At 45.7% G+C, this 24037-nt stretch overlaps 1 protein-coding gene across 6 annotated transcripts in view; it reads right to left on the bottom strand.

The window, feature by feature from the left end:
- The window catches only part of SLCO2A1 (solute carrier organic anion transporter family member 2A1), a 58596-nt gene that overhangs the window by 11864 nt on the left and 22695 nt on the right, over positions 1 to 24037 (bottom strand). For all 6 annotated transcript variants that reach the window (XM_088670758.1, XM_088670759.1, XM_088670756.1 and 3 more), the window contains 5 exons: positions 21826 to 21963; positions 15672 to 15834; positions 10302 to 10523; positions 3915 to 4013; positions 736 to 869 (listed from right to left, as the gene is read on the bottom strand). In XM_088670758.1, the coding sequence (XP_088526884.1) occupies positions 736 to 869; positions 3915 to 4013; positions 10302 to 10523; positions 15672 to 15834; positions 21826 to 21963 (756 nt within the window). The remainder of the gene's footprint in view (positions 1 to 735; positions 870 to 3914; positions 4014 to 10301; positions 10524 to 15671; positions 15835 to 21825; positions 21964 to 24037) is intronic.

The following is a 24037-nucleotide window of genomic DNA, read 5'->3' as shown; positions in this document are numbered from 1 at the left end:
AGGCTAACAGTGGGATGCTTGATAGTATTTCCAACATCTTTGTTAATATATATACACAAGGGGAGTATTTACATGCTGCCTTCCTTGCTATGGAATGGCACCCCTAAACAGAGTTTTTTCATTTCAATTTGTTGCTCATTCTTTAGACACAAGGCAGGCTAGAATAAGGTAATAAACCTCTTTGGCCAAATGCTCCAGCCTTGATTGTTTTGGGGACCACTCTCAGCATATCCCCTGTGTATACACAGTTGGCGAGACAGGCATTTAAGGTGTTATGCTTCTATCAACAGCAAGAGGCTCTGCCCAGTGGAATAATGTGGTTGCAGTGTACAGATCCTACACTGGAAGTCATGCAGGCCAAAGCCATGCAGGAAGGCTTTTCTTCATAGTGATTATTGTAGCACCTCAAGAGCCCAAATCAATAAATCAGAAAACTGATGTGCAGAAATAGAGCTCTTGCTCAAGCAAGCTGCTACCTAAGAGGCAGGCAAATAGGAAAATGTTTTTTTAAAAAATAAAAATACAGGCCCAATCCAGGACAGTCTTGCCTTTCTCATCCTCCCAGTGGACCGAAGAGACTTCCCCTCTGGAACAACATAGGTTCCTCGGGGGAATTTTTCCCTTGCAAGGGTTCACCAATCACTTTGGAAAAGCCTTGCTCCCTCTTGGCTGTGCCCTCAAGAGCTGTAGTTGGAAAGGGTTGCCCTTCTCTCCACCACCAGCAGAGACACTTACCCTCCCTTTGAGCATATACCGGGGGAAGAAGAAATAGGGAATGGATGTGAGCACCAAGCAACCCGAGGCAATGAGGAGTCCCAGCCACCAGGCTCCAATCCAGCGCTGGTCTCCTGGGACCAACTGCACATCCTCTGAAAAGAGATGGAGAAATTAAAAGAGCTTCATGAGTCCACTTTCTGGTATTTAGGTGGTCTGCACTGCACTGTGTTCCCATGGAGTTTGAAAGATGTGGTCCTTCAGATGCTGCTGGACTCCAACTCCCAGCAGCCCCAGCCAGCGTGGCCAATGGTCAGGGATGATGAGAGTTGTAGTCCAACAACATCCGTAGGGCCACAGGTTCTCCTCCCCTGACCTAGCGCCTCAATTAATATCATTCATGTTCTTTTTAGATATCACTAATCCCCAAATATCTCCAGGACTGGGGGATCCATCTTCCCATGTGACCAATCACCTTCAAGGGCACATCCAATATTGCTCAGGATTCCTACAAAAAGTGGCAATGCTGCCCTATCAGAGCTGTGCTCCTTTGTTGTTGTTGTTGTTGTTGTTGTTGTTGTTGTTGTGTTGAGGAGTCTCTCAGTACTGGAGCTTTTTATTTTTGGCTAGAGACATTTTTTTTTGTAGCTACTCAGATCTCAGTGCCTGGCACAACACTGATAGTTCTGCCATTTCACTAAACTTGGATAAATGAGAGGTTTAGCACCTAAGGAAGCTCTGCTCCAAAAACCAGTAGCTGTAAGTTCAGGTGTAGGGAACCCGTGGCCTTCCAGATGTTGCAGAATTACAACTCCTCTCATCCTTCCCTATATTTGCTGGGGCTGATGGGAATTGTAGTTCAGCAACATCTGGGGGTTGGGCACACCTGCTACAGTTCGTGAGAACATGTCTCTTTAGTGAAGGCAGGGTACATTCTCCCCGATGATACTGCATTGGGAAAGTTGCTGCCACTCCAGATCACAATCCCTCTGATGTTTGAGAAAGCACAAGCATTTGGTGAGGAATGCACAGTGGAAACAAGGGCACCTGTGCTGTGGAAGGTGTTTCTTGGGAGGGAAGGCTTTAAGCAGGTGACAGCCAAGATATGGGGTTAAAGGAAGGAGCTGGCACATCCAATTCATTTGTGCGATTCCAAAGTTAATTAGAGAAACCAGCCCTCTTTCCTTTTAGACGCCTAATGCCTGCTGAAACTGTTTCCCCAGCAGTATGTGCAGACAGGGGAGCTGGAAACGTTAGCTGCCCTCTTCCTGGAAAGACTATCCTGTCCCATTGTTCCTAGGCTGGCAGAGAGTCAGGCACAAGCACAGCCACTGATCCCCGTGGAGCAACCGTCTTAATGAGCCTGGCTTTTGGAGTCTACGCTCTCCAGGGACTCTGGAGAAGAGACGCCGAGTCATTCCACTTTGAGAGCGGACATCCTCCAGGCAGGAGGCCTTGCTCAAAGGAGCCCACGCTTCACTGGGGTTGGCATGGAAAGTGTCTCTCCACATTGTTAAGGAGTGGGAAGGAATAAACAGCCATCTCCAGCCTTTTGCTCCTCAGCCCAGACTTCCTGCCCTCCAGGATTAAAGAGTGTGCAGGCAAAAAAAAAAAGAGCCCACGCCCGCCAAAAACAATGGCTCAGCTTCCCTGGACGTGACTGGCCCACTCAAGACTGGGCGACTTCATCAAGGGGTGACCACAAAGGGGTAATTAAAGCTGCCTGTGTACATGCAAAAAGAAACCTGCTGTCATTTCCGTCCTCTCTTCTCATTTATTTTCTTTATCTTGCACAAGGTATCATTCTGTTATCTCCGATTGCCTGGAAGCAATGCAGGAGGATTCTTTAGCACAGAGACACGGATATAGGAAGGAAGCCTCTGTTGCACGGTGGGTGGGTGCTGGAGAGAACAGGTAGAAATAGTGACCAACCCTAAGGCAGCAATCTTCTGAGTCCAATGCTCTTTCAGACGTACAAAGCAAATTTGCGATGCAACAGCCCTAGACTGTTGTCAGCCTGCCCCACCCCCACCCCAATGACAGGCAATATATGTGAAGGAAGAAATAGCACCATGGTGTAGATCACGGGGGGGGGGGGCAAGCAAAGATGGAGAGAATGGCCTGCCTGAAGCTCTCTAGCCAGATCACCTGCATTCCAGCACCATGCTCTGCCACAGAACAACAATAGTGCATGAAGTTCATTGCATGCACGGAGATAGCCCCATCTAGTTTCCATAGACAGTTCCATCTACATGCATTATGGCATCACATATTAAGGATACTTCCCTGCCAACATGGTTATGTGATCTGTGCAAAGTGGATCTGAACCACTGCTGTGCATTGCACAGGTACTATCGCCAACAAATGTCCCCAATTCAACAGCAGACACCGAATGTGATGTCTCCCTCAGGTGAGGAGCAAAGGAAGCCATTCTAGTGGATCTCCACACTGCAAATGATCAGCCATCAGATCTGGACATCCCTGCCCCATGACTGGGGTCCTCCTAACAGCTGCCTGAGTTCCTGGCTGGCCCTCACAGTCACACACACACATTCCCCCCCAGAGTCACAGGTGTACAAGCCAGACAGGAACACCAGGGCCACTATATGGACAGCAGCATGTGAAGCTGCGCAGGAGGAAGGGGCAGCACATGGAAATACACTGCTCAGATCAGGGCCTGGCAAAAACGGATGGAGCTCCCAGCTCCCAGCCCAGTCTGAGCTGCTCTATTGCTGAAGCAACAGCTCCCACCCCAGCTCTAAGCTCTGGCCTTCGTGACTGGGTAAAGGGACAGTATTGCACACTGCACGCTCAGTTCACTTAACGGGGCAACGACTTTGGCAACTGAACCACTACATTGTGGTGGTGGTGCTAGCATTCTTCCAATAAAAGCTGAAAACCTTTTGCTGCTTTAGGACCTTTAATCTGCAACTAAGAATATGTGGTGCTGTTGGTCTTTTTGCTTTGGGTATGTAGGGAATATCAGAAAAAAATCACATTATCTCTAACTGTATGTAGTCAGGCCATGTATTTGCCTGTCACCTAGCAACACACCAAGAATCTGCCCTCAAACAAAACCGGGAGCCAGTAGCAGGTTTTGTGTGGCCGTGACTCAATTTCCATAATCAAGCGGCTCAGGCGATGGACCTGGGAATGTGTACGAGTCCAATATACCCCCCTCAGCAAGAACAGATACTCACTCATGTCGACCCTCCCATAGTCCACAAATATCCGCAGTGCTGCAGAACCAAGCAAGTAACCAAAAGCAGGGCCAAACACCGCAATGGCAAATAGGATTGCTGAAAGAGAAGAGAGAAGAGGATGAGCAAGGCCGCACGAGTGACATTGCACCCATGTTTCTGATGATGCTTTTTTTTCTTCCTAAAGCATGTTTTAAACCACACAGTGTTTGTGGTAAATGAACAAGAAGATGAATGGTGTTGAAAGCCAATCAGGCAGTTAATACTACTACTGCATTCCACACATCTTATTGAATGAAAAGCAGCTGCCGCTGTTCAGACGGGATCCCAGCAACTCCTGTGAAATAAAGACTATGGTAACGCATCTTTTTCTACAGCTTTCCCAACCTGCTTTGGACCACAACTCCCATCAAGCCCAGCCAGCTGATGGGAGTTGTAGTTCAAAACATCTGGAAGGCAGCAGGTTGGGGGGGGGCTGCATTGCTGTTCCATCTGCCATTTATTTCAAACATATGGAAATCGTATGGTGAAGAAACACAGAGATAGAGATGAGCAAAGAAATGTTCTGAGATTTGCATAAATACAGAAAGTATGCATTTAACAAAAAAATTAAATCAATTTGCACAATGTTACTTTACTTTTGTGCAGAAGTGCACAGAGACTGTTTGATCCCATGTTAATAGCTCTAATATATAAAATAAATCAATAATAATAAATAATAATAATATTTTTATTTATACCCCGCCCATCTGGTTGGGTTGCCCCAGCGACTCTGGGGCATATATACCTTTTTCAAACAGTGCAATCCTATATATAGCTACAGAAATGACCCCCCCCCCCGAGTTCAATGGGACTTACTCCCAGGCAAGTGCATTTAGCAGTCCTCCCCAACCTGGTGCTCTTCAGATGTTGCTGGACTACAACTCCCATCAGCCTTGACCATTGGCTGTGGCTGATGGGAGTTGCAGTGCAAAACATTTGGATGGCACCAGGTTGGGGAAGGCTGGCGTATAGGATTGCCATCAAAAACCTTGAGGGCAACCCACCAGAGAGATGAGTCACCCAAAGGGAATGTCCTGGAGCTATACTTTAGTGAGAAAGTGTTGACAATGGGAAGGTTCAAAGCTTCCTGTTCCAACCAGCAAAGTTTTTAAAGCATTTAGCAGAAGATACCAATTTTTTTTATTATAGTTTCCCCCCAGTGCTCATTTGCAGAAATGAAAGCTTAGATTTTTCATTACTTTGAAGATGCTGCCATATTCTACTGGTATGTGTTTTCTCTGGAAATTGTATTCAAGCATGGTTGTTGTGGGTTTTTTTTAAGATTCTGAGCACTATAGCCCAATAAAGACCAGAGGACAATATCTGTGGAAAGTTGGGCTACTTAGAATCATAGAACTGTAGAGTTGGAAGGGAACTAAAAGGTCATTTAGTCCAACCTGCCTCATTGCAGGAATCACAACTAAAGAATCCATGACAGATGGCCATCCAATCTATGTTTAAAAACCTCCAATGTAGGAAGTCTCACGGAAGTCAATTACAGCTTAATCACAAACAGAATTGCTGCTAAAGTCCAAAAGGACAGTTCAAATACAATATTGATGTGCTATGATAGCAGAGCTTGTAGGGAAGGGTTGCCCTTGGCTATAGGTCAACAAAACAGTGCAGTAATGATTACGTACCTCAGAGCAACAATGAGCTATTTTTTACTTTATTAACACAAAGCTCCATTAAAGCCAATTGAAGTCACCTGCCAGACACTAAAAATGTTATGCACTCAGGGTTGAGGAAAAACTGCCTTCAGAAAGGCTATCATTCTTTGAGGGGTGGGTGGTGAAGGAATATTTGACTCTGTCATTTCCAAAACTAATAAAGCTTTACTTTATCAGCCCCTGTCTCCTGGTTTTATGAACACTACATTCTGATGGGGGAAACAGGAGGCAGGAGCTGCTGTTGTAGGAGGCACCGCAAATTACCGTATTTTTCGCTCCATAAGATGCACTTTTTTTCCTCCTGAAAGGTAAGCGGAAATTCTGTGCGTCTTATGGAGCGAATGCATGGTCCCTGGAGCCAATTGCCCAGGAGTGAAAAGCAGATCATGCTTGTTTTTTGTTTAAAGAAAGAGCTAAAGGCTAACAAGAGGGAAGGAGGGTGTTTAAAGGAACCTGCTCACCAGCTGATTGCAAGAGATCGGGGAGGGAGATAAGAAACGCTAGCTCCCTTCTTGACCCCGCCCCCTTGCCCAGGCTTCCATTGTTGTGTTTCCCCAGCTGACATGTGACTGGCTGATTAGATTATCTGTCTGGGAACTGTAGAAATGGCTCCCTTTCCTTTCCTAAAGAAGCTGCAGAACTGTGAGTTGAACCCATAAAAACAGGGGTTTTTTTTCCCTTTGCAAGATAAGCTTAACAACTTTGAGCTTTCCCCCTTTGCAAAAAAGCTGCACAACTGTGAGCTGATGCTCAAAAAATGGAGCATTTCCCATTTGCAAAAGAAGCTGCACAACTTCGAGCTGACCCCCCCCCCAAAAAAACAGGGCTTTCCCCCTTTTCCTCCTCTAAAAATTAAGTGTGTCTTTTGGTCAGGTGCGTCTTATGGAGTGAAAAAATACGGTGGTGGGGTGGAGGATGCCTCTCGTAAGAAGGCCCCAAGTTCAATCCTTGAAATATCCAGTTCAGAGACAACAAGGGGAGCTGGGCTAGATGGACCAATAAAGGTAAAGGTAAAGGGACCCCTGACCATTAGGTCCAGTCGTGACCGACTCTGGGGTTGCGCGCTCATCTCGCATTATTGGCCGAGGGAGCCGGCGTAGAGCTTCCAGGTCATGTGGCCAGCATGACAAAGCCGCTTCTGGCAAACCAGAGCAGCACACGGAAACGCCGTTTACCTTCCCGCTGTAGCGGTTCCTATTTATCTACTTGCATTTTGACGTGCTTTCGAACTGCTAGGTTGGCAGGAAGATGGACCAATAGCCTGACACAATACACAGCAACTTCTTATGCTCACAGGACTGTTATTTATCAGCTGGTCATTCTGGGAGGAAAGGGCCGCAGATAATCTGGGTGTTCCAGCTCTCAAATAATTTCCAGGAAGCACATTCATGTTACCAGTTGTCTGATAACATCAGGGACAGGGAGCCTGGAAGACAACTTCCAACACCCATGGTCATTAGATATGCTAGCTGGGACTGACAGGTCCAACATCATCTGGGGAACCACGAATTCCCCATGCCTGGATTACAGGGCCAATTCACAAGGCAAAGTTGTCCAAACAACAGCTGGCCCAGTGGCCCGAATTGTTGAGTGCTGATAGCGGTGATTTATTGCCTACCAATATGACTGAGCTCCGTGGTTTCATTTCAACCATCTTTTATGGCTTGCTAATCATCACGCTCATTATGTCCCCCCCCCCCTTCTGCACCAGAAAGGAACATTATCTACTAATTAGATTCTCTTTTCATATCTACAAAGACAGATGGGAAACTCGTTATCAGAAAACGCCCCTGATATCTACAGTACTTGGTGCCTGCAAACCTCCATGACCCTTTCCCCTTTCCCATAATAAGTACTCTTGCAATACCTTTGGACGGCCAACACCAACAAAGCCAATAAAAAAAATTAAAACAACATCATTTGCCTTCTGGAACTGAAGGAAGCACTTTTTCCTTCACCTTGCATTTCAGACTTCTTCTTGGCCTAGTTTTACATAACAGCAGAAGGTGACTAGAAACATTTGAAATCCTGATATAGCTAGGTCTTGGGCTTCTCTCCACACCGGAGGATTAGATAAATTCAGGGAGAAGACAGCTATCAATGGCTAGTTGGAGGGAGCAATACTTCCGAATACCAGTTGCTGGAATCCACAAGAAGGGAGAAAGTTCTTGTGCTCAGGCCCTGATTCCGGGTTTCCCACAAGCATCTGGTTGGCCACTGTGAGAACAGGATAGTGAACTACCGTAGATGGGCCATTGGCCTGATCCTGCAAGCTATTATTTTGTTCTTATGGAGATATTCAGAATTCTATTGTGGCATGGAAGAGTTTCCTTTCTAAAAGAAGAGTTTGGATTTGATATCCCGCTTTATCACTACCCGAAGGAGTCTCAAAGCGGCTAACATTCTCCTTTCCCTTCCTCCCCCACAACAAACACTCTGTGAGGTGAATGGGGCTGAGAGACTTCAGAGAAGTGTGACTGGCCCAAGGTCACCCAGCAGCTGCATGTGGAGGAGTGGAGACGCGAACCTGGTTCACCAGATTACGAGTCTACCACTCTTAACCACTACACCACACTGGCTGGCAACCATGAACACATTTTGGCCCCAAAGAGGAGAATTCTGCTGCCAAATCTGAACATTTTTTGTATTATTATTTATTGCATTTATAGTCCAGAGTGGAGATTGCAACCCTGGTCTCCCAAGTCCAAATGTGAAACTCTAACCACTCTACCACACTGGCTTCTCTGAGTTGCAGGCCAGTCCTCTGCACCAGTGGCAACAGGATACTGCATCAAACATTAGAGTTGCAAGCACCAGTGGAGAGCTTTGTCCCCCTGGCTCTGGTGCAGGAAGCTGGCCCCACTCTTGGCAGAGGAGGAGCAGCAGCCCAAACTGGCTGTGCCAGCCAAGGACCTCTTCAGGACTGGGAAGCTGCTAGCGTCCTGGACAGCCCACAACAGTTGTTAGAGGGGCCTCTGACTCGGGGGGGGGGGAACAATAATGCTAGAAAGAAGCTGGAGGAACAAAGTGGAACAGAAACTAAAATGGGGTTTGTACCCCTACAAATAACACCCTATCCTTTAAATCAATGGTTTAAGATCTATGATAGGAAGGAGGTTGGGAGGTGGTGGTGGTAATTTCTCACTCCACGCAAGAAACGTGGTTAACAATTGAATCCAGCTCTGCCCGCTTTTGAAAATAATTTTTTTTAAAGCTCACCAAAACTGCCCCACAGCACTGGCAGTATGACTTCTCTCTGTGATCTCCTACTATAGCTTCTGCCTATGTAGGTGGAGCTCCAGATTTTGAGGGACTCTGAGCAGGCAGCACTCTGTGGCCCCCAGTGCTAACTGGCCTACCCCACCCCGCTGCAGAGGTATCTACCGCCACGTGAACCCCATAGTGTTGCTGCTGCAGCAGCCACCAGCCTTGCCTTCCGCCTCATGTGGGGTGACCAGGCACTGCTGCTGGCTAAGGCCAACCAGGAGTGTGACAAGGAGGCCTTATTCTGTGGCAGTGCTGTAGCGGGCTTAGAGCAAAAGCAGCCACTCTGCCCCCAAGCCCATTATCATGCTGCTGCTGCTGCTGCTGCAGTTGCTAAATAAGTCCACTTGCAAGCAGGGCTAGAGAAGGGAGGTCTGGTGGCTGCTAGAATAATGCTGTTAGAGGTGCACTAGGGTCGAGTGGGATCCAGGCAAGGTATTAGCCCTGGTGGGCAGGATCAGGGCGCATGAGCCCCAGCAAATGCCTGCCATAGCTGTCAACTTTAGGATTTAAAAATAAGGGATCACTTGCTGAGTGCTGCCGGAAATTGCCTCTGCGCATGCCCGGGCATGTGCAGAAGCGATTTCCGGTGCCAACTCTGCCCATATCCGGGGCACCGGAAATCAGTTCTGCACATGTGCAGAAGCGACTTCCGGTGCCGGGCTGCCAGTGTCCGCATGTCTGGGCACCGGAAATCGCTTCTGCGCATGTCTGGACATGTGCTGAAGTGATTTCTGATGCCCAGACATGGGCAGAGCGGCACCGAAAATCGGTTCTGTGCATGCCTTCAGCAGCACTCGGCAAGTGAGCGAACACCCAACCATTGAGCGAGACGTTTTACTGGGCAGCGGCTGGCGGCTCCTTCACGGGGGGGGGGGGGCTCCCTAGCCAGCAGGGAGGGAGAGGAGCTGCTTCCTTTAAAATCCGGGAGATTTACAGGATATTTTACAATCCGGGCTGCCAGCGGGAAACGGACTGAAATAAGGGGGTTTCCCGCAAAAAAAATGGGAGGCTTGACAGCTATGATGCCTGCCCATGTGTGACTCTTAGTGCACTACTTCAGCTCTCCTAGAAGAAGAAGAAATCATTTTGGCAAACACTACAGTTTTCACGCACAGAATGGTACCCCTAAGTCACTCCAACACCATCATGTTGAGAGGAGAAAGAAAAAGAAACTGGTATTCTCAACATAGCCATGTCAGTCAAGTCCTTTCTACATAGCGATTTTCATTGCAGGACCAATGAGCTCAATCAGAAACAGCCCTTCAGTGCGAGCAATGGAAAGACATTTCCTAAACAGCAGATTCCCAACTCCACCTGCTGCAAAGACATGGATAGCATGGCAATGTAAGCTGGATGGTAAGGTGCAACCCTGCTACAGTAAGTACACCTTCCCAGGGAAAGGGCTTACCTATATACAAGGGAGAGTTGTTTGGCTCAGCAAAGTCATCCACATAGGAGATCCCAAAAGGCTGGATGGGGACTGTCCCAATTCCTGCCAATAGCTGTGCAACGACCATTATTGCCCACATGGTGCTGTCCTCGGCCTGGATGCTCACGTTGGTGCTTGGACACACAAATTCGTTGTTGTTGCAGAGCTCGGTTCTGGCACTTCCGCTCTTGTTACCTGCATCTTGGAAAAAGATGATGCAAAAATAAAATAAAATTAATAGGACAAACAAACAAACAGTGTGGGAACTCCCAGGCCACTGATGCTGGAAACATAATTTGTCATTGCAAAAGGAAAAAGAAGCAGCTAAGCAAAACATCTCAGTTTGAGAATCACTTTGCAGAGATGTTGCCTGTGCAAGTTCACATGTTGCCTGCAGGTCTAGCTTAGGTCACACTGATGATTCACTGCAAACAAATGGGGAGCAGTACAGATGGGGACAATCAAGGTACCCCACCAGTTTCTAAGCACCTTTAGGGCCCAAATGACTAAAAGTGAACATGAGCATAGGAAAAACCCTCCTGGGTCAGACCAAAAGTCCATCATAGCCCAGCATCCTGTTCTCACGTTGGCCAGCCAGATGCATATAGGAAGTCCACAAACAGGACTGAGTGCAACAGCACTGTCCCTCCCTGCAACTCATATTCAGAACATAGCCTAGGGGACATTAGATCCATGGCTGGCCTATAGACAAGCCCATGCGCACACATGCAAAGCACTTCCACAAGCAGTTGGAGAGGGAGCTGATTTTCCTTTCTCGCACCAACCTTGGAGTGGGGGACCTTTTGGGACAGCCGCTGGAAGGGAAAGGCTGTTCAATCCCTGGCATCTCCAGGTAAGGCTGGGAGAGACAGCCTGCCTGAAACCCTGGAGAGCACCTGCCAGTCAGTGTGTAGGTCAGGCATAGGCAAACTCAGCCCTCCAGATGTTTTGGGACTACAATTCCCATCATCCCTGGTCCTGTTAGCTAGGGATCATGGGAGTTGTAGTCCCAAAACATCTGGAGGGCTGAGTTTGCCTATGCCTGGTGTAGGCAATATTGTGCTGGATAGACCAAGGGTCTGATGTGCTGTAAGGCAGATTCCTATGTTCCTATGCAAAAGCTCATGCAGAGGCCCATGTGTGGTCCTTTGTACCTGGCCCATGTATTTTGTATACAGCACCTTACAGTTTGTGGCGATAGCAACGGAACTCTTTTAAGTGAAATGCATCCTTAACAACCCCTCATTCCTGGATTCGGAAGACCTGCCAGAATTGTAAAACTTCCTCAGTTTAATTAGCAGCTGTCATCACCTTCTTCTTTTTTTCCTTTCAAGGTATTACCACAACACTGCTTACAGGGATAAGTTCAGAAAGAGCTTTGAACAAACCTATATCAGTGTATTTTGTGGGGGTGGGGAGGAGAAAACATCCGAGGCCAACCGGATAATTATTGGAGGAGGAATAAGGGTGGTTTGTGCGGGACTCCTATGTGCTTTCAAATTACCCATTAGCTTTCATGGTGAACAAGCTGTTCAAGGGGGAGCAAGGAAACCAATTCCAATCAGAGTACTTGAAGTGCCTTTTAGAGTGAAGAAAACAATGCTTAAATATCTGGAGGCGTCTAGGAACCCACATCCAATGCAAAATTAAAACAAATGCTGTGTCCTTGCCACACATGTCAGTTCCCATACATCTTGTGCCTCATTATTTGTTCGTTTTTACAACTGTTCCACTATTCCCGTCAAGCCAGAGCGCTAAATGAGTGGCCCAGAAGACTTGTGGTACTTTGATCATATAAAAGAGCTGAAACAAAAATGTTGGCCAGGTAATTTTGGGCTTTCAGCTAATACAACATCACTTTCCACATACTGCCACACACTACCACAAACATTCCTGTACATGTTCATTACAAAACCCTTTATTACACAAGCCTGGAATGCATTTTCAGAACTCAGGGACCTTCTTAACTGTCTTAGATTTACTTCTATAAATTCAATTGCCATGGGGGGCATGTTAAACGTATCGCCTGCCAAAATAGAATTTTTGTAAGTGAAACTGGTTTGGGGGTTGAAATGCCAACTATACCAAGGTTTTGAGGGGGTTTTTTTGTTTACATAAATGCTCCCATCTTTGGTTCCTGCCACTTAATAAAGAAATGGTAAGCAAATCTAGGAGGACATAATGGAAAACAGAGAGCTTCGTTATTTCCTGCCCTAGTACACACAACTGGCCTAAGTTATGCCTTTGGCTAAGTGTGTGGAGAGTAATAGATTTCTGCGCATGGGGATATTAAAATGGTAAATGAGGGCTTTGGGTTCAGAACAAGAAACAAACCTTCTTACAAGAGGATGCCAGGGGCCTAGCCATAAAAATGAAGCCATCCCAGTTGTTGCAATACAAATTAATATACTGCTGTGAGTGTTTAAGACCTTGCATTTAATGATATTTAAGCACTTTACATTTAAATGAACGTGAACTATATTACTATGTGAATTCATGTTACTATTCCTCAGCTGTAGTGTAAGTAAGACTGTACTGTATTAGAGGTTAATGTGTTGAGAAGCAATAATGCCAATGGGTGGCATATTACAAATGTTCTGTCTTTACTAACATATCAGCTTGCCAGAGGGAACAATCTCTCCCATCTCTGCTGTTCAGGGCTCTCTCTCTCATGTGCACACACAGCAATTTGGGGGCACACGGGGGCAGGAGAGGGGGGATCCCATTCTGCAGAGCTTCTGTTTACAGGATTCTATAAATGTGTCTGCACAAGTTAAGAGAACATTTGAAATAAAAAATAGCAGCAAATAGCAGTTTGGGGTAATTTTTACCAAGAAAATGACATGGGGAAAATGATTAAACCTTTCTCCCCAGCCCCATAGCACTGGGACCCCCAATGCTGCTTTGGTTTTTGTTAAGTGTGTGATGTGAACGCCCAATCACTGAATTAAAAAATGCATTTAAAGTAATGGGTAGTTTGACCCTCAGATACCCTGCTCAACATTGCAACCCACTTCATTGTATAGGATTCCATGTTGTATAATGGAAGTTTACTTATTTAAGGATTCCACCAAGTTTGAAAATAATAAAACTGTTGTTTCTTTAAGAAGGATTATACTGTATGTATATTTTCCCCGCTCTTGCCTGATTACACTAATTTGACAGGACTCTGGATTAACCAGGAAGAAAAAGAGAAGTCATTCCATTGAAGGAGGAGGCCTTATCTTTGGAGATAAAATCAAGGCACTTCCTTCAGAGAACTTCCCTTCCACAGATCTTAATGAGAGAGGATCTACCCTAGACTCTTCTGATAATTGTGGCAAACTGGGACATCTTTCAAGATGTCTAGTCTTAGTGTGAAAAATCTAAACATCAGAAAATTCATCCTGCACACATAGACCATTGTATTTAACTAACCTTTACTCAGAGTAAAGGTAAAGGGACCCCTGACCATTCGGTCAAGTTGTGACCGACTCTGGTGTTGTGGTGCTCATCTCGCATTATCGGCCGAGGGAGCCGGCGTAAAGCTTCCGGGTCGTGTGGCCAGCATGACAAAAATCAATGACCAGGACTAACTTAGGTTCATTCATCCCAATGGGTGTACTTCAAGTAAAAGTTAGTTGAATACAATGCAGTCTGGAATATGTGTTGTTGTTTTTTTAAGGTGAACCTTATTTATATAGCAAGAATGTTACCAATATGTTTGCAACAACTGATAACTTATTCCCTTTGACTACAGTGGTACCTCGGTTTAAGTACACAATTGGTTCCGGAAGTCTGTACTTAACATGAAATGAACTTTCCCATTGAAAGTAATGGAACGTAGATTAATCTGTTCCAGACGGGTCCGCGGAGTACTTAAACTGAAAGTACTCAAACCGAAGCGTACTTAAACCGAGATATGACTGTACAATGAATTCATGTTGTCATTGGGATTAGCCTTTCCTTTGCCCATTTATGCAGCAGCAGTCAACCCACTGCAGACAACAGTGGTTGTGATTTTGGACTAAATTCCATGGAGAAACACTTGTGGGAAAACGTTAGGCTAGAATTAAAAATCTGTGTAGTTTCTACAGGACAGATCCATGTGCTAGATAGCAAACTCCTGCTGGATCCCACTTGCAAGATCTTTCCTGCAAAATCCACAATGATCTTGAATTCCATGGCGCATTCTGTTATGCTTTTTTCCATGGGCATAATTCCAACAGGAGAAGCTGTGGTGTGTGGTTTTAGGGAACTCGGATGCAATTCCTGAGCTCGCCAACAACTTTTGACGCCTTGATTTCCCCCCTTTTGGAAGGCAAGTGGGAACAATGTTTTTCGAGCTTACTTCCTGGCTATGCTACAGATAAATATCATGACAGCAGAACTAAGAGTTGTTATTACCTGATTATATTGTATGATTAGAAGGTATTGAAGGAGCCGCATGTATGTGCCAACCATCCTGGATGAACCGTCCCCCAACTTTCACACGTCTCTTTCCTTGCAGAGAAGATGGTGACAAGCCTGATTTGGAAACAAATGCCTGGCACCATTTCAACTAAAGCTGGCCGGTCCCAGCAGAAGCAAAAAACCTGCTGGTGCCATTCGTGGGCACAGGGGATCATGGCTTTGCTCCCTGGCATGAAAGGAAATTGGGGGCAGGGGAGAGAATTGCAAGGAAGCAAAGCCAATCACACGTGATCATTGGTGTGAGCGCCACCCCTCGCTTTCCCTGATCGAGGATTCTGGCACAGGGAAAAGCATATACTGAGCAGCTATGCTATGCTAACCAATCCATCATCAGGTAGGAGCCCTGCACATTTTAGGTGGCGTCAGATAATAGTGACACTTTAAAAGAAGCAATTCGACACAGAACAGCACCCACTGACACAAGACATGAACCAAAACATTCATTGCCTTGGGCTCCCTTGGCAATGATCTGGTTTGGCACACCCATGACAGGCAAGTCATTGCACAGAGACCGCAGCATGCCTCGGGGGACGTTGGAAGCCTGGATGGGTAAAAGCCAAGTGACTCTAATGTGCAACTACATTTGCAGACTTAATTTCCCAGGGAGAATAACATACCTACCTCACAGGATACTGTGAGAACTAATCTACCAAGGATTCTGAAGCAAAAGTGACTATACGCCCTTAACAAACTACAGTCCCCAGGATTCTTTGGAGGAAGCCATGACTGTTCCAAGCGGTATGACACCGCTTTAAATGTATTGTGCAGATGGGAGCCTATGGTTTATTAATTTATGTAAGCCACTGTGAGGACACAGCAAACATAGTTTCACGGAGTCCCCAAGCCACCAGAGCAGAGACGGGGTGAGGCAGAAGAGATATTTGGAAATATACATACTGATTTGTGCTGTGGTGTATTGATATGGGGCTGAGAGAAAATGTGGAAGAGTGAGGAGAAAGGCCCCCAGCGCCAACAGCAGGCCTCCCAGGCCAATTATCCGAGGCCGGTGAACTCGGCTGCCAAAGTAGCTCACAAAGATGATGAGGACAACATTCCCAATCTGTGGAGACATAAAAGTGCATGGATGAGAACGTCAAAAGAGACCTGAAAGAAGACAGCAACCAGACAAGGAGGCACCTCAGTGTCCCTGCTTTTATTTCAGAGTTAAGTTTATTCTGGGATGGCCCACCCCTGCCTTTTGTGTACGGGGTAGCAATTGTTTTTTTCTTGAAGACATACAAAGAGGCAGGCTTCATGGTATTCCCCAATGAGAAAAATGCTTACAGGTAGAGTAGAGCAGGGTTTGGCAATGTGGCAACCACAAGTGCCAGTACATCATATGGTCTCAGGAAAAGATCTCGGTAAACATCCTTTCAACAATCCACAACACAAGAAAGACTGTTTGCTCTTTCTGCTAAGTTTCTGTTTGCATGGCTCAGCCTCTCCTACATTGAACATGTCCCCTTAAACATGCCCATGTTTCTGTTCTGAACAGGGACAAAAGTGTCCTGCCTGTGAGAGTGGCAGTAGCCGATGAGTGCCATTTATGGGGAGGTTATTTGCGTGGGGCAGGCCCGTGTCATTTTGCAATCCTAGTTCTGCTCTTCCAGATGCCACAACCATTCTGCCATAGCCCTATGGCACTCATTTGGTGTTGCACTATGCCCCCCCCCCAAATCATGGTAGTCATTTGGCATTATTCCAGGCTCAAAATCTGGCACTATCTCAACATTTCAGATCTGCTCACTGGCCTTTAAAAGGTTGCTGACCCCTGGAACAGAGGCTGTAAAACATCTCCTCCTTATCTTTTGTAGGACCAAAGTGTTGTGGCTGGTTGTAGCTTAAAGCAGGCTACAGCAGTGCCAAGAAGAGAGCTCTCCCGACCCCTAGCTTGCTAGAAATGGGATGGTCAGTGCAGAGTTGGGAAAGAGTGGCTCAGCCATCTTTATCATTATTAGGCCTTGTATTGCTAGTGAGGCCTCTTCAGGATACAGCAGTGTAAATAATCAGGATGATAAAAATATCAGGCATAGCTCACATGTTATTGTGTACAAAGGGAGTGTGAATCTAAAATAGCTTTGTCATCTGTGCTACACCAATAGCTCTTCAGCAGCGTCCGCCACCCAAAATCAATTGAGGGGCGAAAGCAAAGGCAAACAAAAAAAGAACAGTATGGAAAAGGAGCACAACAGTGGAGAAGGCAGAAAGAACTAGATTAACTGGATGGTAGTTCAGGGCAAAGGATTAGAAGGGCTAAGGGCCACGTACATCAAGATTACTCAACATTTGATGACCTAAAGATTAATGCAAATTATTCTATTGGAAGCACTGCATCTGAGACTATATGAAGCTCCTCTCTGTGATCTGTTCTGATTATTTGATCTGCGAAGGCTGATTCACATATTGTGCAAGTCACTGCTTGATGCACCAGCAACCAAAAGTAAACATGCCTATGTTGAACACTCCCCTGGGTGAAAGCAATACCTATGTTCATTTAAAGGAAAAAGCAGGGTAGCATGGTTCTTTTAAACACGTGACACTTTCCGAATGTTAAGTGCCCATGATTCACTTGTTACGGTTGAAAAGCAATGAAGGATCAGGATAACCAATAAATGCGAATGTATTTCTGAGATTGCACCTCCTGTATTTAACAAATTATCTGGAGCGTTTAAATGAAGGAATTTATTTTACACATTAAACACTCACACACAAGGTGAGCATTAGACGTAAGTATGACCTCACCAGAGATAGACAAAAAAAATCCACATACAGCATTCATTTCTATTATTTTTTGGGGGGGAAAGAGATGCTAAAGGTACTTCTACTCTGTGGAACACAAACGTTGAATTGGTATGTACCTAAATAGTGATGTGCAATCAGATTATTGTGTAAATTTGGACTGTGGCAACATCTTCATTTTAAACATCTTCATGTACCAATAATGGCCCCAAATAAACATTATTGCTAAACAAGCTAGCATTGTTTTGCGCAAATTTTTGTTTCACATAATGCAGGCCAACACAGCTCAGTTGAAGATGTTGGCTTGTACTAAAGTGAGGATCTGCCCTATGCATAGTTCAACACCCCCCGGATGCATTCTTGAATGGTCAGTACTGCGCAAGAATGTGGACATGTGATTCAAATCAGTCCTCTTGGTGTCTGCTAAAGGGTCTGGATTTTAAAATCTGTTTGGAAATATGTGGATCTATGGGTTTGGCATGAGCCAATTCCCTTGTTGTCTCAAAACAGTTACATGTTGCATGAGATGTAATGGTTAGCCATAACGTGTGGGTTACATAAAGTTAGAATTGCACTGGCTTGGTCCAGACTTTCAGACTAATTTAACATTTGAAACTACAGTAATTGTGCCCAAGTTTCCTTTCTTATATGTTTACATGGGCTCCCCTCCCTGCTTTTGTGGCTTTTGGAACCAATCTAACAAATAAATGAGAAAAACTTTATAATCCCAGAGAGAGTCAGGAAGGGGAGCCCCATATAAAAGTATGAAAGTGTCTGGAAGCAAAAGCAAATGTATTCAGAAAGGATGGGAAAGATCCATTTGTGGGTTGGAATGGCCACAGATATATGACACTGCCCGAGAAATCTACCACAAAGTGGACACCATGGAGGTTTCCCAGTTACAAGCCAACATCTTTTTTGCATAAAAGTACTGAAGAATTTCCTGTGTCCCCTGCTGTGAATGGAGCAATGTGTTTCAGGACCTGGTTAGGGCGTTTCAGGGCACTAGAGTTTGTTTTGTTTAATGGCTCCTGCACATTCATGTCAAAGAAGGGAAGGGCTGTGGCTCAGTGGCAGACAACATGCCTTTTGCAATTAGGAGTTCCCAGGTTCAATCCCCACCATCTCCAGTTCGGGCTGGTAGAGAACAGGGTCTGAAATCCTGGAATGCCTCTGCCAATCAGTGTAGACAATACTGAGCTAGACCAACCAATGCCAAGGCAGCTTTTTATGTTGTTTGTTTTTCATTTATTTATTTATTTATTTATTCATCTAGCTAGCTATTTATTACCATTAATTCTACCTTACTTTTCAGGATAGAAATTCTCCTAAGGTAGCTTGTAAGAAACAATAGGTAGAATTCAGCATAGCCCTAAGGAGACTGTTCCATCAGCACAAACACTTCTGCTTGCCCTTTGAAATGACCTTCTTTCCCTCACCCTACATACTGTTTGGGGGGGGGAAGAAGATTTGGGGAAAACGGGGGGGGGAGATGGAGGGGGGAGAACCTCATTGAGGTAGCAGGACTCCTTGCACGGAATAGGTTGGTTGAATCCGGCCCTATGCTTTTCTAAAAACTTCAACAAAAAATGTCAACATATAAAAAGTAATCAGAATCTTTCCCACAGGGACCTTTTAAAGTAATAGTAATAAATCAGCCTCAGTATTAGAGATCTCAATGTAAATCCAGGTCAATGATGTTGCCTACACTACTTGACAAAAGAAATGTTTAAAAATGTGATCTAGTTTCAGACACATATACCATGATATAATGGGGCATAATCAATACTTGCTCTTACTACTACTTAGGGAGAAGTCCATAAAGATGCTCTTTGAAGTAGCTGCTTCTCTAGCTAGGTAGAAAGAGTTGCAGAAGCAGCGATTTAGAGTCCTGAATAAAGTAGGAAATATGGATGGCCCAAGAAGTATAACACTGGGGACTGCAGGGCCAGCTCCAAGACATTTTGCTCCCTGACCAAAAAGGACAAGAAGGTGCATCCAACTAGACTGGCAGTGAATCTTCCCTCAACACCACCAGCAGGACAGTAACCTTCTCTGCATCTGGAGGCAGCAATCTACCTTTGGTGGTGCAGGCCAGGCCAGCTTAGAGGATTCAGGGGGATGGTGAGGGCCCTCTGCCTCCCCAGGCATTTGCCGCCTGAGAGCTGCCTTGCTCTGTCCAATGGTTGGGCTTGCCCTGAAGAACTGTTCAGTTTTGATTTTTGCATTCTGTCCATGTATCCCATGGGCGTTCAAAGAGAAGTGGGTTGCAATTGACGTGTTTATGGGCTTCCTCACAAAGTCTCTGGAAGTGGTTGATGCTGGAGGCAGCAACAGGGCGAGAACCACTGGGAGTGATTTTTCTAGAACAGCCCTCAGAGAAAGGAGTGGGAAACAAATCTAAACAGATGGACAGCCAGCTAACACAGCACAGTTTCACTGGTCTTATGTTCTCAGTTAAGTGTGAGGCTTTGGCAAACGATTTCCCTCGCAGTGCTATGTGAACCGGCGCTGCTCAGCCTGATGGCTAACTGCTGGGCCCTTGGATGTCGGCTCTGCTCTGCTTTCTGCTTGTGCCAGGCCCAGAGGCGCATGTTTACTTCAGGCCCCATCCATTTTATATTTCTGCCCGAGTGCGGTTCGCGTGCTCTTCGCACGCTGACAGTACAAACTGTGCAAACGCAGCAGAGCCCCGGCTAATTAACACACACCTATTTTGTGCTTCCCCCTAGAATTTGATAGCGCCGCTTGCCAGGCTCCAGGTGCTTTGCCAAATATCAAGCTTAAAAATCAAAGCTGTTCCTGATTGAGTCACTAGGGGCCAAGTTCCAACTTGAAAACTGCTCGAGCGGAGCCAGAACTATATTATAGCACCAGCCACTGCAAAACAGTACCACGTGGAGAAATTCAAAGTCAAGGGCAGCCTACTGTTGGTGGGTAGGTAGATAGATGGGAGACTGTATTGCAGTCACTGCTGCACTGGTATTAAAACCGTTTTGCTCTTCTTGGACAGGAATATCAGATGGACAAGAACTTTGGATTGGTCCAGACCTCCTTTTTACCATCCTGCTGCCTTTGCCTGCTTGGAGGCAGCGAAAGCAAGATGGTCCCCATTTTAACCTCTGGCTGTCAATGGTCCTTTGCAGGATTCTGCATTGCAGATGTGACTCTGACATTTCTGACAGTTTTGGATCCCAGAGAGAACAAAAGTATCTAAAGTTTCTGTTCCTCCTGATCTGTTTCAAAGGGAAGACCCTGTGCCTGGCTGTGCTGGAAGTGACAAAAAAGATGCTGGGATCCATTTCCCACAGGGGGGTAATTTCCTAGTGTGTTAAAAGTACTTATAAGCAAGCTGAGAAAATTAAGCAGCCCTAAAGCTGCTCTAAACCTCTAAACCTGCCAGCCAAAGTGCAATGCAGAGAATTCTGAGAAGCAGAAGCTGCAGAAAATGTTTCAGAAAGGGAATGGGGAAGAACTGGAGGGTCTCCTGGATTCAAAAGCAAGGCAAAGGAAGCAGAACAAAACCACAACCGAAGCAGCAAAAGCCGTTGCTGTTGGCTGGGTTCCATGAATGATGTTGACTCCATCCCCGGGGAAAGAGGGATTTCTCATGGGAAACACTGACATAATCTTAATTACGGGGGTACTACAAAGGTGCTGCTATAATAAAGGCTATCGCCGTGTGTAAAGTTCTAGTCATTAGTCTTGGATGGTGCAGGGGATGCTGTAATGGTCTGACTCACAGCTCCATAACAAATTGGGGGGTTTTCACCTTCTTTTAATATAGCATTAATTAAGGTGTAATGCAGCATTACACACCAGATGCGGCACCACTTCTGAGGGCCTGAGAGAAAGCACCAATCTATTAAACCCATGGGTGTAGCAGCACTCCATTGCACAGAAAGGTAGGTCAGGCTCTCCTCTTTCTCGGGGAAACAGTCAGAAAGCAGCAGGCCCCAAGGCCTCAAAATCATTCTTTCCCACTGCCCCCTCCCTTGCCAGGATTCTTGTTTTGGAAGGAATTGTCCTCACTAAGTGTCATTCCAGTTTGCCTTCTTAAAAACCATCTCTCCCTGGTATAGCCTATCGCTGCCGCCTTATACACTCATGGCCTCTATGATGTAAGCAGCAGTAGAAGGTGGTCTTCCCGGTTATCTGGAATGTGAACTATCATCCTTCTATTACTTCATCAACAATGACCGCATAACCACAGGTACCTAAACTAAGCTCAGGGAAACACAGGGAATAATGAGGCAGGGCGACCAGTTCCACTAGCCTTATGTTGGAACTGGCATGTGCCTCATGCAGTTACCTCATGCAAACTGGAGATAAAGCCGGAGGACAAACTGGAGAGGCCAAAGCGTTTCTCGATGGTTGTCAGGCTGCTCTTGAAGTAGGCACTGTAGAGGAGCTGGGCCAGCTGCAGAAGGCTATGGCAGGCAACAAACACCTGTTGGCAAAATGGTAACAGAATTAGGGTCATGGCAAAGTGAGGCCACAGGAATCACCCAGATCAGGGCTGGAGCACCCTCAGGCTGGTGATCCCAGGGTGCAGCCAAGATATTGCCAGAGCGATAGTGTGCATATAAAACCACACTCACAACCCAGAATACAATTGACTCAATTATTTGAACGAAGCCTTCCCAGTTCACTCGGGTCGTCTTTGCAACTTCTTCATACAATGTTTCTTCGAATCCAGCAGCTTCATTGCTTAGCTGAGATTCCCACCCACTACATACGTCGGAAGCGCCGACATTGAGAATAGGTCCAAACATTGTGACAGGCATTATGAAGAGGATGGGGGAGTCTTTTGCTTTTGTAATTTAAAATGTGGTTGATTGACAGGTTTACACAAGCAAATGAACATTAGACAGAGCATGCATTGTGACTGCTGAAGGCACTGCCTTCAGACTGACAAGGGAGTACCCATTCCAATTATTACTACTGCTTGACATAAGAATCACGTCTTCATTGCCTCTGTTTAGAGCATGAAATTGGTGCTTGTTAAAACAAGCAGGGATGGGAATTTAGCAGTGGGGAGTACTGCTGTTCAGGGCTTTACCCATTCCATCTCATACACATGTAATACATATATAATTTCCATATGTGCTTTTTTACAGGGGGTAATCAAGGGTCCGCAGTACCATCAACTCTTGTTGTTGTTGTTGCTGTTAAAAAGTGTGACACTTACTGTAACAACTTCATGGTGAGTACCGGCACCTATTTTCCTAGAAAAAAAGCACTTATTCCCATAGTTAAAACCATGCTCAAGCCAGCTTGCAACCCGAAAAAACCCCAGTTACAAACACAACAAAAAAAGTCATAAGCAATCCAAAAGTACACAACCAAATTAAACAATTTCCCATCTCCACCTCCACATTGTGAAAGAAACAATATTCTTCAGAAAACAGGATGAAGGCAGCATAGTTTCAAATACTGTACTTCATGTCCCCTAGTTTTGGAGATGGGACAACCCCAACAAGACTGACTGGCAGGCTCCAGTGTCCTCCACCCCCACTTTTGGAATGCATGTGCCAACTAGTAATTTTACCAATAAAGGAACAGGAGAAAGCAGGACAGGAAATGGATGCAGGACGAAAGGAGGAACCTTATATTGAATTTCTGTAATAGACCAGGCAAGCAAATACATCATAATAGGCAGTATAAAAAAATAGCCAGGCTTTTCCACATTTCTCTACTTTAAAAACGTCACTTGTGGAAAATAAAAATATGGATTTATTTAGTATTTACAACTTACAAGAGTTGTTCCATTGGACATGTCTACTCAGAGGCAAGCCCCAGTGTTTCAATGGTGCTTACTCCCAAGCATGGAATTGCTGCTGGAAGTTGACAATGGCAAGGCTTCACACACATGATTCAGGCTGCTCAATCTGCAATTGCACTCTTTCCATAGGTGACTCCCCCCAACACCGCTCCCCCACCGCAACTTAGCTGTACTTGTCATATAAGGGTGTGTTCTCAATACTGCCTTAAAGTGCAATGATGTTCCCCTCCCCATTGGTTTCCTAGCTCCTCAGCCAAGCAAGGCTTCCATTGTGTTTTCTGCTTTTGTACACACTGGGAGCAGGAGGGCACTGAGAGGGCGGGGATGTCTCCCCCCTATGCAAAGGTGTTTACCCCTTACATGGCTAGGTATGAACTTAAGACGCCAGTCAGTGGGAAGATGGCTTGAGCGACAACACACCAGATTTTAGCAGGTTACAACAAAGTACAGGGTATATATGCATTTTGAATAACACCCTGCAATCATAGATTACAAAGACAGCACTGAGCACTGGAGACGCGAGTGTGCAGTAAATGGGAATGTGGACACAGCCTATGCCTTGGCTTTGAGCTTTGCTTGGAGTCTCTGGCTTAAAGCCCAGGACACAAGGCAAAGCTCAGGAAGCCTGTGGCTGGGCAGCTTTAGGTCTTACATAATTGTAATGGACAAGCCTGCAAGTCTGTGTGTGTGTGTGTGTGTGTGTGTGTGTGTGTGTGTGTTTGTGTTTAAATGTAGTTCT

Source organism: Zootoca vivipara, chromosome 5, assembly GCF_965207765.1.
Source record: "Zootoca vivipara chromosome 5, rZooViv2.hap1.1, whole genome shotgun sequence".
Taxonomy (NCBI): domain Eukaryota; kingdom Metazoa; phylum Chordata; class Lepidosauria; order Squamata; family Lacertidae; genus Zootoca; species Zootoca vivipara.
This window is presented reverse-complemented; position numbering and strand designations above follow the sequence as displayed.